A 16,060-nucleotide genomic window follows, 5' to 3' on the forward strand; every position below is an offset into this window, starting at 1 on the left:
ACCCCAATCGTGGTCTTGAATGCTGTTCGGTAAGCCCACAGTGCATCACTTAATCGTAGAGACCAATCTTTCTTAGTAGGGTTCACCGTCTTCTCCAGAATGTCCTTGATCTCTTGATTTCATACTTCCACTTGTCCCCTCGTTTGTGGGTGATATGGGGTGGCAACCTTGTGTGATATGAAATACTTCTTCAACAACTGCTCAAAAATCTGATTGCAAAAATGCTTACCTCCATCACTTATGATTGCTCGAGGCGTACCAAACCAAGCAAAGATAGTGTCCTTTAAAAACTGGACCACAAATCGGTGGTCATTGGTCTTGCATGCAACGGCTTCCACCCATTTGGACACATAGTCCACAACAACAGGAATGTATAGATAGCCAAAGGAGTTTGGGAAAGGTCCCATGAAATCAATGCCCCAAACATCAAAAATCTCAATAATCAAAATAGGGTTGAGGGGCATCATATTTCATCTAGAAGTACTCCCTAGCTTCTGGCAACGCTCACATGAGGTGCAGTAAGTGTCTAAGTTACAGAACAGGGTAGGCCAGTAGAATCCACACTGTAAAATCTTTGCCGCGGTCTTCTTTGCATTAAAGTGGCCTCCACAAGTATGATCATGACAAAAGGAGATGACATCGAATTGATCATGCTTAGGTATACACCTCTTAATGATGTGATCAGGACAATACTTGAATAAGTAAGGATCGTCCCAGAAAAAGTGCTTCACCACGGCCATAAACTTGGACTTATCCTGTCACCCCCAATGCAAAGGCATTTGGCCGGTGACAAGGTAGTTTACTATATCAGCAAACCACAGTGCAGTAGTATGAGCAATATGCATCAATTGCTCATCAGGGAAGGTCTCAAAGATGGGGGTGGCATCTTCCGTGAAATCCACAGTCAACCTAGACAGATGATCAGCCACCACATTTTCGAAACCCTTCTTATCCTCAATCTCTATGTAAAATTCTTGCAATAACAAGATCCACCGGATGAGGCGAGATTTGGCATCTTTTTTGGAAAAGAGATACTTCAACACCGCATGGTCCGAGTAGATAATGACTTTAGATCCTAGCAAATATGATCTAAACTTGTCCAAAGTAAAAACGACCGCAAGCAACTCCTTTTTAGTTGTGGAGTAGTTGAGTTGTGCATCGTTAAGTGTCTTGGTTGCATAGAAGATGACGTGGGGGGGGGGGGTTAATCAACACGCTGCCCCAAAATAGCTCCGACTACATAATCTGATGCGTCACACATGATCTTAAATGGCACACCCCAGTTGGGTGGCTGAATAATGGGTGTGGAGGTCAGAATGTTCTTCAAATCCCCAAATGCTTTCTTGCAGTCCTTATTAAATGCAAATGGGCCATCCTTAACCAACAACTTTCTTAAGGGCCTGGCGATCTTGCTAAAGTCATGGATGAATCGCCTGTAAAATCCTGCATGGCCCAGAAATGAACGAACGAACAAACCTCTTTCACCGTACATAAGGGTGGAAGGTTGGAGATCAGATCCACCTTCGCTTTGTTAACCTCAATCCCACGATGAGAGATGACGTGCCCTAGTACAATGCCTTGCTTCACCATGAAGTGACATTTCTCCCAATTAAGCACCAGGTTCTTCTCCTTGCACTGCACCAAGACTAAAGTGAGGTGGTGCAGACACTCCTCAAATGATGAACCGAAGATAGAGGAGTCATCCATGAAAATCTCAAGGAAACGACCTACCATATTAGAGAATATGCTGATCATGAAAATCTCAAGGAAACGCTCTACTATATTAGAGAATATGCTGATCATGCATCGCTGAAAAGTGGTGGGTGCATTGCACAACCCAAGGGCATGCGACGGTAGGCGAACGTCCCAAAAGTACAAGTAAATGTCATCTTCTCCTGATCTTTAAGGTCCACTAGGACCTAGTTATATCCAGAATAACCATCCAAGAAACAGTACTCATGCCTAGCCAAGCGCTCCACCATCTGATCAACAAATGGAAGTGGAAAATGATCCTTCCTTGTGGAGGCATTTAGCTTGCGATAGCCTATGCAAACTCTCCATCCTGATTGAACATGAGTTGGGACCAACTTGTTATCCTTGTTCTTCACTATCGTCAATCCAGCCACTTTGGCACGACATGAATCGAGCTCACCCACTTGCTATCAGAGATTGGATAAATGATCCCTGTATCCAACAACTTAATCACTTCAGCCCTCACAACCTCTTGCATAGTTGGGTTGAGCCTCCTCTGTGGCTCCCTTGATGGCTTGGCATTCTCCTCCAAATGTATCTTATGCATCACCACCGAGGGGCTGATTCCCTTGATATCCTTAGTAGTCCAGCCGATAGCTTCCTTCTGTTGTCTTAAAACATCCAATAATTTCTCCTCTTGAGCATCAACGAAATCCGAAGCTATAATCACAGGCAAAGAATCTGCTGGACCTAGGAACTTATATTTAAGATTATTCGGTAGAGGCTTAAGTTCCTTTTTGGGAGGCTCAGGTATTGCTGTCTCCTCCTTCTCACTGCTCTTTAGAGGAGCAGTCTCCAAAATAGCATCTGCTTGCTCAAGCAACTTATCCAAATCCAAGTTTTCTCCAAACTGAGCAAAGCATGCTCTAGGGGGTCCTCCATGCTTGATTCATCAACTGTGTTCTCAATGATCTCCTCTACCGAGCATATATTCCTTACTTCATCAAATTCCAATGGTTGCTTGCTAATATGGAAGATATTTAGCTCCACTGTCATATTGCCAATTGAGATCTTCATTATCCCCGTCCTACAATTAATCAGAGAGTTAGCCATAGCTAAGAAAGGTCACCCTAGAGTTACCGGTATCTGAATCCCAACATTCACAACCGGCTCTGTGTCTAGCACAATGAAATCCACGGGGAAATAAAACTTATCAACTTTAATCAAGATATCCTCAATTATTTCTCGTGGAACCTTCACTGACCTGTCAGCCAATTAGAGTGTCATTAATGTGGGCTTCAACTCCCCCAACCCCAATTGTAGATAAACTTAGTAGAGCAATAGATTCACACTCACTCCAAGATCCAATAATGCCCTCTTAATACAGTTGACTCCTATCACACAAGAAATAGTAGGACACCCAGGGTCCTTGTACTTGATGGGCAACTTGCATTGCAGGATTGAGCTAACATACTCAGTCATGAATGCCTTCATTGGGACATTTGTCTTCCTCTTAACGATTATCAAGTCCTTCAAGAACTTGGCATAAGACGGCACTTGCTGGATGGCATCCAAAAATGGGATATTGATCTGGACTTGCTTGAATACCTCCAAAATGTCCTCAAACTTCCTTCCTTTCTTAGGTGCTTGCAACCTTTTAGGGTAAGGTGCTTTAGGAACAAATGACCTAGGAGGGTCCTCAATAGCTGGTGTGGCTTTAGATGGCTCAGCATCCCTCTTCTCCTTGCCACTCTCTTACCCTTGTGGCACAACAGGGCTCTCTTCCGGCAGAACCACTTAATTGTCAACTTGTTTGCCTGACCTTAGTGTGACAATCGATTGCACCTGCTCTTACCTGTGCGTAGGATCTGATGAACTTCCAACCGCATACTATCCCTTCGGGTTGGGCACGGGCTGACTAGGGAACTTTCCCTTCTCTCTTTCACCCAAGTGACTTGTGATTTGTCCCATCTAACTCTCCAGCTTGACAATCGCTTGGGTGTTGACCATTGTCGCACTCCTCATGTCACTGATGGATTGGCTAGTCATCTTCATGAAATCCCTTAGAATTTCCTCCAACGACTGTGAGATCGACGCTGGCACTTGAATGGGAGCATGGTAAGCAGGTAATGTGTTAAGTGCTAAAATATTCATATTTTTTGCCTTTAACTTACATGTTTTGATCCTTTAGTTTTAGTTAATTCATGTCATTTTATTTCCTTTTTGTGTTTTCCATGCTTTTGTAGGCTTTTGGAAGAAAATGAAGTAAATCTGGAAGATTTGGGCTCAAAGAGAGAAATTGGGAAAAGTTGGAACCCCTGACAGTGCGATCGATCGCAGGTTCCCTATGATCGAGCGCACTACCAAAGAAGACAAGCAGCAAATTGGCCATGCGCGATCGAGTGCACAATAGAAGAGGCTCGATCGCACATCTGCGATGTGCGATCGAGCGCACACAGGCTGCGATCAATTCCACCGATGCGCAGGTGACACATCAAGAGTGCGGCTAGACTGTAATTCTTTCCTTATTAGGGTTTTCCAACTCCCACTTGTAATATGAGTAAAACCCTACGAATTTCCTGGGTTTACTAGTGCAACAAGGACTTCTAAAGCCTATAAATATACCTCTTAGCCTCTAGGAATAGGTGTGGAGAAAAGAGGCACAAGCTCTAGAAAGGAACTAAAGGTTGAATCAAAAGGAGTTTGAGTTTTCCTTTTATTTTTATTATGTAGTTTATATTTTATTTAGGGCTAGGTTAAAGCCCTAATCATGTCTATTTATGATTGCAATATTGGCGCTTTTGCTACAATTATATTTTGGTGTATTTAACTTGATTAATACCTATTATCTTGTATTCCTCAAATGTGTGTGCCTGATCAACATATGCATGTGGTATGGACTAGTTAGTTAAAACAATTTGGATGACCGAGTCTTGGGTTTAACAAGAGTAACAAAAGATATCTACGCCGGATTCTTGGGTTAATCAACATGGGGAACTGGGAGTATACACCCATGCCCTAGGCTTCATGTGTTTGTCAATTTCCATAGATTTACGCTTTCTTAAAAAATAACTTAGTATACACCCAAGCTAAATCCTTTAAGAAAGAAAAGAGTTAGAGTATACACCCATGCCTAACTCGTTGCTTAGGGAGATCAATAGCTTAAGGAGTATACACCCATGCCCTCAGGTTGGCAAACAATAATTATACCAGTATAATTGGCGCATTGGCATATTGTTATCTTAATTAGTTTGATTAATGGTGGATATCACCCTAATCCTTTTTGGTTTTAGTTTATCTTTTATTTTATTTCTTTATTTTAACTCAATAGTGACAATTGAGTTTTATCTATTAATTAAATAGCAAATTACTTCTAAACATAATTTACCAATCCTCGTGGGAATGATCTCGTATTTGCCTGCTATATTATTGTTTGATCTTGTGCACTTGCGAGTAAAACGTACAAAGTATTTGCCTTTTAATTTAGGTGGGTATTTGGCACAACATGATGGTGCTGACTGGGCCGAGCGACCATGAGTTAGAGCCGGTGGAAATCCGAGAGGGTATTGATTGTGAGCATGATGAGTGGCTCCTCCCTGATTCACCGATTGGTTCTATTTGCATGAAAAATTAGGGTGGTTCTGCCACCCTGGATTGTATGTCTCTGAGTATGGTCCATTTGACTGCTTTCAATAGTCGTTGAAAGTGTTCACTTGTTCCATAGGATACTCGGCAAAAGTCGGCATAAATGGACAATTCGGTGCTAAGTGCATAGGACTAGCACAGATGGAACAGCTATCAACATTGAAAGTGTTAGCAGCATTGGTGGACTGACACACAGCGAGAGCATCAACCTTCTTGGTGAGGGCATCTATCTTTATTCTCAAATCAGGCTCCTCCTTAATCTCATAGATGCCTCCTTTCTTGGGAGCACGAGTGGACCAGTCTAACTCAAAAATGCCCCCCCATTCTTCGACTTGATCATGCAACGGTTGGATTGAGTCAATCCTTGGTAGAAGAACTGAACGAGTCTCCACTTCTCATATCCATGAGGAGGGCACTTTATTAGCAGATCCTTTAACCGCTCCCAACTTTCAAGCAACTTCTCTTCTTCCCCTGAGTGAAGGAGCTAATCTCCTTACGACTCTCATTCACTTTAGACATTGGAAGAACTTGTTGTAAAACTTGCTCAACAAGATCTCCCAAGATGTGATTAATCCGGGTGTGTTGGAATCCAACCATGCCCTACCTTTATCGTGCAGTGAGAAAGGGAAGAGTCTAAGGTGGACAGACTCTTCAGAAAAATTTTGAAACTTGAAAGTGGCATACATGTCCTTGAATTTCTTTACATTACCGTAAGGATTTTCAAGTTCTAGTCCATGGAATGAGGGTAGGAGTTGGATGACATGTTGTTTCAGATCAAAATGGGTGGCATTGGTTGGTGGCAACACTATGCATGAATGGGAGTTACTCGCAACGAGTGCGAACAAATCCCTAAGGGATGTAGTGTAATCCACATTCCAAGCTCTAGCTTGCTCCATATTCACTGCTCTCGCATCCTTATGCTCAACCCTAGGTTGCTCCACATTATGGGTTATGTTATCTCATTGGTCTCCTATTTCACCTCTATTCTCACTCTCAACAGGTGCTCTCCGCGTTCTCCTGAGAGTTCTATCAATGTCGGGATCTAAGGGTATCAATTCTAGGTTCAAGGATCTCCGACCAAGCATACACCAAACCAAAAAAAATCTAAAATAAACTAACTAAACTAAAATAAAATATTCACAAAAAGAAAGATACAAATACAGAAAACAAAAAAAAAAAAAACAGAAAACAATATAAAAAAAAAAGAAAAGAAATTTAAAATAACAAAAAATAAATAAAATGGACTTAGCTGCTTCTAGTTTGCTATTGCTGCTTGCTGCTAGTGTGCTCGAGCATAGGGACTGTGCGATTGAGCGTAGATGTGGGTTAGATGTGCGCTCGTGCGCACTTGCGGAGTGGATCGAGTGCAGGCACAAGGACTGCATGCTGCAAGAGGTTCGAGTGCGCTCAATCGCAAGTTCTCTTCAAAAACTGCAACAAAAACACCAAAACACCCAACTTTCACTCTTTTTTATAGTTAGATAAAACAAAACAAATAAAATAAAAATAAAAATAAAAATAAAAATAAATTACAAAAAGAAAATGAAAAAAATCTACCTAAACTAGTAAAAAAACAAAATCAATTTTCACAAAAACAAACAACCCCCCGGCAACGGCGCCAAAAGCTTGATGTGCAAATTTAATAATTCGCAAGCGCACGAGTCGTGTGTAGTGTAGATTATTCAAGTGCGAGGTCAAACCACAAGCAGTTGTGCTGCAAAAATTAATTTTCTATTTAAACTAACTTTATTTTAACCTAGTTCCGCAATTTCAAATTATGTTGTGCAAAATTAAAATAAACTAGTTAAAATGATTAAAACGATTCATGGGAAAACACTAAGGTTTTCCGAATCTACCTCGCCAAATCAAACAACACATTCTTGCATTTTATGCATACAACTGAAAACAATAAGCTTTATACACTATTCAAAATTCGTAAACATGTATATTAAATCATTGGATGAATCCAACCGTTAAATGAATCACAACGAATATCTATTGGGATCAAATCATCCACTGTATCCGTTTGATATACAAATCACAATGGATGTATCCATGGATGAAACACAACGAATATAAAACTTGCATGAATAAAAGACAAAGCATTCAATCAAATGAAATTAATCAAGCAATGGAATTGAATTTTAACAACAATTGGATCAAACATCGAATTGAATACATAAACGACAAGAACATGATTGTTTATCAATGACTAGGCTTCATCTTCAACCTTATAAAGGTTTTATCCTCTCATGATCACAAAAATCATAGTTATATGAATTGAAATCATAAAAATCCTAAAACTTACAAAGAAAAACAAAGCAAGGGTTCAAGAATGACAACAAGTCAACCTTTTGCTCTAAACAATGCCTCCTGATGTGTTTTACAAAAGAAAATGTGATATTTAAACTAAAACATTAGGGCTTAAGCGCTGCCAGGTCAACATGGGTGCGCTCGACTGCACTCGGTTCTTCAGGGCTTCTGCGGCGCAGCACTTAAGCACTGCGTGTTGGGCTGACGTGAACGTGTGCTCGATCGTAGTCCTCCTGCGATCGATCGCACTTCCCGAAATGCATTTCTTCAATTTCTTCTCAATTTCGACACCAAAGACCTTAGTTTTCTCTCAATGACCTGCAAAACATTAAAACACCAAAACTACCCAAAACATCAGAAAATAAGAAAGCAAAGGACTTAACAAATACCAGTTAAGGGGCCCAAATATACAATATTTGGCAATCATCAGCATGTAACGAGTGTTAAGCCAATGCTTCCTAAACCAGATGGTTTTAGGGCATTAGGTGTAAAAAATACTCCTAAGGACTTACTAACTCTAGTCAAAAAGGCTACGAAACCAAACTAGCCATGACTTTAACCAAATCAAAATTTTCACCTTTTGACATGAACTCTCATTGCTTAATGGAGCAAAAGGTCTAGTTACTTAGTGAAAATCTCACAATGATCAACTTTATATATATATAAGTATCCATCCAACAAGTCTCCCAACTTCACCCAAGACATTGAAAACATACACAATCAGATTCACGTGTCATACGTCACAAACTAAGTGTTAATGTGCTTGTGGCAATTAAAATCAAAACAAGTGAATTCTCAAATGCCAAGGGTAAGAAACTAGACTTAGAATTTTGGTCATCAGATCATGTGTTCAACATTTTAAGCTCAATATTGAAATTCGAATCACAATTTTTTAGATCAACCAAAACCTCAAGATTAACATGAACATGCATTTTTCAAAAATAAATGGACAAGTGTGTGTGTGTGTGTCTTCCATAACCCCAAACTTGAATTACACATTGCCCTCAATGTGTAGAAAAATGGAAAGTTCATACCCAGGAGATGAGTAAACTTGTTGGAATAGGTATGGCTCGTAGTATACTCCCAAACTTGAATGCAAGAACACTTGTCTCAAAAACAAATAAATGATACTCCAACAAAATACTAGTCAAGTGCAACACATTGTTGTAAACATATAATCAATGAATGAGAGTGGAACTATTGTCGAAATACCTACCTAAATTAATAGGTAAATAATTGTACATTTTACCATCAAGTGCACAAGGTCAACATAGTAGTATATGGTGCAAGTACAGGATCATTCCCACGATGATTGCTGAATTTTGCTTAAAAATAAATTCCTTAAGTAAAACAAAGATTGATTGGTTAAGTGATGATAATAAAAGGTAGGGCTTTGATACCCACCACTAATTATATTCAGCTAATATAACAATATGCCAATGCTTTGATCATGTTATGCATATCTAATGTTTGTCAACCTAAGGGTATGGCATATACTCTTTAAGCTATAGATTTCCCTAAGCAACGAGTTTGGCATGACGTATACTCTAACTTTTTTCTTTTCTATGGGATTTAGCATGATGTATACTAAGTTGTTCCTTAGGAAAGCATATATTCTATGGAAATCGACAAACACATGAGGCCTAGGGCATGGGCGTATACTCCCGGTTCCCTATGTTGATTAACCCAAGAACCGCGGTGTGGATTCTTTTGTTACTTTTATTAAACCCAGGACTCGGCCATCCAAATTGATTTAACTAACTATTCCATACCACATGCATATGTTGATCAGGCACACACATATGAGGAATTCATGCAAGCAGGTATTAATCAAGTTAAATATCACAACATGATCATTACAAAGGCGCCAATATTGAAATATTAACTAAACATAACTAGGGCTTCAATCTAGCCCTACTAAATAAATTAGCTACACATAAAGTTGATGTTAAACATCTTCATCAAATAAAAGAAAAGAAAAGAAAGGAAAAGAATAAACCCGAAACTTGAACTAGAAGAGCTCCAATTCTTCTCCTTCTAAAAGTCTCTTACTCTAGAGACTTAAGGGTCTATTTGTAGGCTTTAGAAGTCCTTGACAAACTACTAAACCTAGGAATTTCGTAGGGTTTAGATATCCTATTACAATTGGGAGTTGGAAAACCCTAATATGGAAAGAATGACAATCTGGCCGCAGCTTTGATGTGTCTCCTGTGCACGGGTGTGATCGATCGAAACCCGTGTGCGCTCGATCGCAGGTCTACGATCGAGCCTCTTCTATTGTGCGCTCGAGCGCTAGTGGCCTGCTTCATGCTTTGTCTTCTGGTACTACGCTCGATCGCAGGGAACCTGTGATCGATCGCAGTGTCAAGGGCTCCCATTTTTCTCATTTTCTCTCTTTGAGCCCATATCTTCCAGATTTACTTCATTTTCTTCCAAAAGCCTACAAAAGTATGGAAAACACAAAAAGGAATTAAAATGACCTAATTAACAAAACCAAAGGATTAAAACATGCAAGTTAAGGGCTAAAAATGTGAATATTTTAGCACTTAACACACCCCCAAACTTACATATTGCTAGTCCCTTAGCAATACAAAGCTAACAATTAAATGGAAAACTAAAAACAAAAAGATAAATCCATCTTTCGTGGGATGTACGATTGCATTTAGCATATGCAACAAGCCTTTTAAACTTCTAGGAACTCCCTAGAGGATGAGTGAAGTCTCGTGATGGTTTTCCCGAAATGCTACCCACAAACATCATGCACAGTTCATGTTATCTCAAAATTAAAGCATCACTTCAAGATCATGATTTTTATTCATTAGAAAGCTTAAAAAGATGAACTCCATCTTCATAATGAATTGGAATCTCAAAGTGCAATTACTTACAAAGGACATGCTAAAACATCACAAGTTTGAAAACAGTGTAAAGTAAATTAACACAAAATTATGAGGCTTCCAAATCTTTCCAATATGCAATGTCTCCATATCTCAAAATTCATTGAAATCCCTATTAGAATGACAACCATGGCATATTTTTTTCTTTCTCTCTCTCTTTTTTTTTTTTTTTTGGTCAGGTTGTGCAATGTTCGGTTCCCTTAAGCTTTCTAATTGTCCCCTGTAATGAGTGTTAAGTCAATGACTCACAAACCAGATGGTTTTAGGGCATTAGGTGTAGAAACACCCCTAAGGACCTACTAACTCGAGTCAAAAAGGCTACAAAACCAAACTAACCATGACATTGATCAAATCCAAATTCTTCACCTTTTGACGTGAGCACTCAATGCTTTGAGGCAAGATGTCCAGTTACTCAGTGAAAAGCCATCAATGATCATTTATTTTACTTTTTTTTTTCTTTTTTTTTTCATCACCTATATGCCATAGTGTCATCTAATAAGTTATCCAATTTCATCCAATATGCAGAAACACGCATTTCAGACCTCATGTCATACCTCACAGATTACATGCTAATGTGCTTGTGTGATCGGATCAAATATGTGATTTTTCAACTGTCCTGAACAAGTAATCAAACTAACAGATTCACTCATCAGATCATGTGTTCAAAATTTTAAGCACACTGATGAATTCAAGCCACAATTCTTTTAGATCAACCAAAATTTTAAGACAAACATGAACATGTATATATATTTTTTTATATTTTTTATTTTTTTATTTTTTTTTTCTTTCAAATAAACAAACAAACACACAAAACAATTAACATGAAATTGGGACAAAGTGTGTGTGAACAACATGTGTGCCCATACCCCCAAACTTAAATTACACATTGTCCCCACTGTGTCTAAATTAAGGAAAGAGTGTATCCGGGAGATGGAAATAGTCTTGAAAAGCATGGCTCATTGCACACCCCCAAACTTGAATTGAAGCACACTTGTCCCTGCAAAATAAGAAAACACACAAATAGGTAAAAAGAAACAAAACAAAAATTAACTTAAAACACATTTAAACAAAATAAAAGGATAAACTATGGGGTGCTTCCCATGAGCGCTAAGTTTAACGTCTTCAGCCAGACTGCGGTCCCTGCTCAAAGCTATCCTAAAGAAGATGCTTGGTTCGGGAATTCTGTCGAACACCTGGTGTGCACTGTGATGACCAAGGTTGCTAAGGCATGGCCACGACTGCCCAAAACCCCCTGCAAAAGATGAAAACCCAACCACAGAGATGCAATTGTGGGTGGTGAAACACCCACACTTTGCATAAATTATGTAAAAATGGAAGTTGGGGTAGTAGGAGTTAGGTGTGTGATGTGTTGTGGAGGTGTAGTGTGGTGGTGGTTGAAGACCAGTGGAAGTGAGGGATAAGGGGTGGTGTGAAACTCTTCTTTTTTTCTTCTTCTTTTTTTTTTAATTTATTGAGGATATCAGCCATTTGCTTACTGTCCTCCACTTGGCTTTTAAATTTGCTGACAAGAGTTGAAAGTCATAACTCTTCAGAGGAGGTGGCTCCTCTTCGTATTGTTGAGGCCAATAGATGGGAGATAGTTTTTCTTCCTAAACTTCTATCTTGGAGTTGATGGATTGCAACAGTTGATTTATGGCCTCCATTTAGCTGAGAATAGCTGACACCTTTTGTTCAAAGCTAGAACTTTTCGGAGGAGGTGGCTCCTCTTCGTATTGTTGAGTCCAATAGATGCGAGATTTCTCCTCTTCGAGAGCTTCTTTCTTGGTGATGGATTGCAGCAATTGATTACTGTCCTCCACTTGGCTTTTAAATTCACTGAGAAGAGTTGAAAAGTCATAACTCTTCGGAGGAGGTGGCTCAACCTGATATTGCTGTTCTGGAGCTGATTGAGGGGAATATGATTGATCATAGAACTATGGATATGATTGTTGGAGAAGTTCTTGCAATGTTGGAGCATGATTTTCAAGAGCTTGAGCTTGCCATGAGAGATTAGACTGTTGGCTCCATGCCGAGCTATAAGGATCAGAATAGCAGTCATTCCCCGATTTAGAGAACGATGTATTCATATGCCCATAAGAATAATTAGAAAATTGTCTTGTTGAAAGACAATATCTAACATGGAGATAAGGATTATGACAGTATGAACATGGCCCATGGGGTGTTGGAATGCCTCCCCACATGACTACAAAAAAATAAAAAATAAATAAAAATATAAAAAGAAAAATAAGAACAGAATTAAAAACTCACCAACGGCCTGAAGATGCCGCTTTGACAAACCTGCATGAAAAAGAAAATAAAAAAAATTAAATTAGACTCGTAAATTTTCAGTAGCTTTAGTACTGCTGTCTAGCTATGCACTCGATCGCACTACTTGGTGAAATCAATCCCCTTCGAATGGGCGCTCGCTCGTACTGCAGCAAAACAGAGGTAGCCTAGCAGTGGTGCGATCGATCGCATTGACTTATGAGCGCGGTAGCACTGGCTGGTGTGCTCAAGTGCACCTCCGCAAAACAAATCTGGACCTACAAAACAGAAACTTGAAACAGATTAAAAAATAAAAATAAAAATAAACTAAACTAAACTAAAGGAAAAAAAAAAATTTTAACAAAATTTAACACAATCCCCGGCAACAGCGCCAAAAACTTGTTGTGCCTAATACCCTCCTAAATTAATAGGCAAATATTCGGTACATTTTACTCGCAAGTGCACAAGATCAAAACGATGGTATAGTAGGCAAGCACGAGATCATTCCCACAAGGAAACTATGTTTAAAAGTAATTTCCTAATTAATTAACGGAATTAAACCAGTTGTCACAGATTGAATTTAATAATAAAATAAAAAGGTAATAAAAGATAAAAATAAGAACTAGGGTTAGACTCTTGACATCCACAGCTAATCACACCTAATTAAGATAACAATATGCCAATGCTAACAATTAAACCTATATACTTAATCCTTGCCAATCTAAGGGTATGGTCTCTACTCTTTAAGCTATTGATCTTCTAAGCAACCAATTAGGCATGGTATCTACTCTAATTCTTTTCTTTCTCAAAGGATTTAGCATGGTATCTACTAAGTTGTTCTTCAAGAAAGCATAAATCTATGGAAATCAACAAACACATGAAACCTAGGACATGGTATCAACTCTCGGTTTTCCATGTTGATTAATCTAGTAACCAGCAAGGAGATTCTTTTGTCACTCTATTATGCCCAGGATTCGGTCATCCAAATTGACATAAATAACAAATCCAAACACATGCATATGTTAATTAGGCACATTCATATGTGGAATTCGATTAAACAAGAAATAATCAAGTTAAGCACTCCAATATAATTGTAGCAAAGACTCTAGTATTGAAATCCTAAAAAGACATGACTAGGGCCTCAATCTCGCCCTTAACAAGGGTTTAGCTACACATAAGAAAATAAAACTAAAAAGGGAAAAGAAGAAACCGAAAACGCTTATTGCTTGAGCCTCCAATTCTTTTCTCCAAGATTGTCGATCTTTTCTCAATGCTTAAAGGCATATTCATAGGATTAGGAGAAACCTAGAAACCCTAGAAACTCTATTAAAACCGTAGGTCAGTCTCTTAGTCCAAACAGGAGACTGAAAACCCAATCTTGAGTGAAAAAGGAGTTTGGCTGCATGCTGGGCGCTAGATCTCAGATTGGTGCACTCGATCCCTCCCCTTCTGCACTTGAGCCTTCTACTTGTACGATCGAGTGCGGATGCGCTCGATCCTAGTGGCTTGTACAATCAAGCCCAAATTGTCCTTTAAGCTTGGAACTTTCCTAAAATGCTTTCTTTTGTTCAAAAACCTAAAACTAAAAGAAAGCACAAAAACGACACAAGACATCACATAATGACAAAACTAAGCGATTAACATATGAGAATTAAGGGGTTAGAATATGTAATATTCAGCACTTATCAGATGGCTCGTGCTACTGAAGTCCAATGATGTGTTGAACCGCCTCCATAATGTTCGCCAAAAATGAGACAAGAACTTGGTGTCTTGGTCAGAAGTGATAGCCTTTGGGACTCCATGCAATCAGACCACCTCTCGGAAGAATAGATTGGCCACGTGAACTGCATCAAATGTTTTCCTACAAGCAACAAAGTGAGCCATTTAGGAAAATCTTTCCACAATTACCATTGTAGAATATGCTCCTCGTAGGGTTCTCAGGAGATCCATTACAAAATCCATGGATACATCTTCCCATAGTGCTTCTGGTATTGATAGAGGCATGTATAATCCCGTATTTTGGGTTTGCTCTTTAGCGACTTGACAAGTCTGGCTTCGAACAAAATTACCAACTTCTTTCTTCAGTTGCGGCCAGTAATACCGCTCCTTTACCAGAGCGATGGTCTTGTCTCTTCCAAGTGACCACCCAAACCTCCAGCATGTAATTCTCGAATTATTTGTTCCCATAAGGAACTCCTCAGAATGCACAGCCTATTCCCACGAAATAAATACCCTTCCTGAATATGTATCTCGGAAATTGTTTGCCCTGCCTTGCAACGCTTCCAGGTTTCCCCAAAATCTTCATCTTCCTCATATAACTCTTTTAGGCACTCGAATCCATTCACTTCAGCTTTCATGGTGATCAACAGGGTAGCTCGGCAGCTCAAAGCGTCAGATACACGATTCAGTTTTCCTAACTTATGCTTGAGAGAAAAAGTAAACTGTTGGAAGTAAGAAACCCACCAAGCATGCATCAGATTCAGATTCTTTTCACTATTGATAAACTTTAATGCTTGATGGTCGATATAGAGGACAAACTCGCATTGGATCAGGTAGTGCTCCCACACCTTGAGGGCTTTCAAGACAGCATAAAGCTCCAACTCATATGTTGACCACTTTTGTCTTGCTTCTCCGAGCTTTTCACTAAAAAGTTCCATAGGCTTCCCTTCTTGAGATAACACAACTCCTATCCCAACGATTGATGCATCACATTCATCTTCAAATAGCTTGTCAAAGTCGGTAAGGCAAGTACAGGTGTTGTGCATAGTTTTTCTTTGATGATTAAGAAACGTCGCTCGGCTTCGTCACCCCAGTTAAATTTTCCTTTCTTCATACACTCGGTGATCGGTGCTACAATACTGCTAAAATTTCGAACAAGCCGTCTATAAAAAGTTGCTAACCCATGGAAACTTCTCACTTCCCCCATTGACTTGGGCGTGGGCCATTCTCGGATTGCTCTCACCTTCTCTTCATCCACTCTTATTCCATCGACACTAACTACAAATCCGAGGAAAATTAATTGATCCATCATGAAACTACACTTCTTTAAGTTGATAAACTTATTTTCATGGAGGACCTCCAACACTTTCCTCACATGATCCATGAGATTCACTAGGTGGCGACTATAGATAAGAATACCATCGAAATAGACGATGACAAATTTTCCAGTAAAAGCTTTCAGTACCTAATTCATGAGTCGCATGATAGTGCTTGGTGCATTTGAAAGACCCAAAGGTATCACCATCCACTCA

General features: G+C 39.3%; 1 protein-coding gene across 1 annotated transcript; it reads right to left on the reverse strand.

The window, feature by feature from the left end:
• Positions 1–12,208: 12,208 nt before the first annotated feature.
• Positions 12,209–15,574, reverse strand: LOC132174260 (uncharacterized). Its single transcript, XM_059585945.1, has 3 exons — positions 14,962–15,574; positions 12,813–12,842; positions 12,209–12,447 (listed from the first exon to the last, which is right to left on the reverse strand). The coding sequence occupies exons 1-3, from the start codon at positions 15,572–15,574 to the stop codon at positions 12,209–12,211; spliced, it is 882 nt and encodes a 293-aa protein (XP_059441928.1).
• Positions 15,575–16,060: the final 486 nt, after the last annotated feature.

This window comes from Corylus avellana, chromosome ca3, assembly GCF_901000735.1.
Source record: "Corylus avellana chromosome ca3, CavTom2PMs-1.0".
Lineage (NCBI taxonomy): Eukaryota > Viridiplantae > Streptophyta > Magnoliopsida > Fagales > Betulaceae > Corylus > Corylus avellana.

Bases quoted from the DNA above. Each gene is read 5' to 3' on its own strand.
- LOC132174260 (XM_059585945.1), bottom strand. From the start codon at position 15,574: ATGCACAACACCTGTACTTGCCTTACCGACTTTGACAAGCTATTTGAA. The intron at 12,843-14,961 runs GTTTGGGTGGTC...TTTTTCATGCAG, and splicing joins TCGAGAATTACATGCTGGAG to GTTTGTCAAAGCGGCATCTT. The intron at 12,448-12,812 runs GTGAGTTTTTAA...CCCCTCAATCAG, and splicing joins GCGGCATCTTCAGGCCGTTG to CTCCAGAACAGCAATATCAG.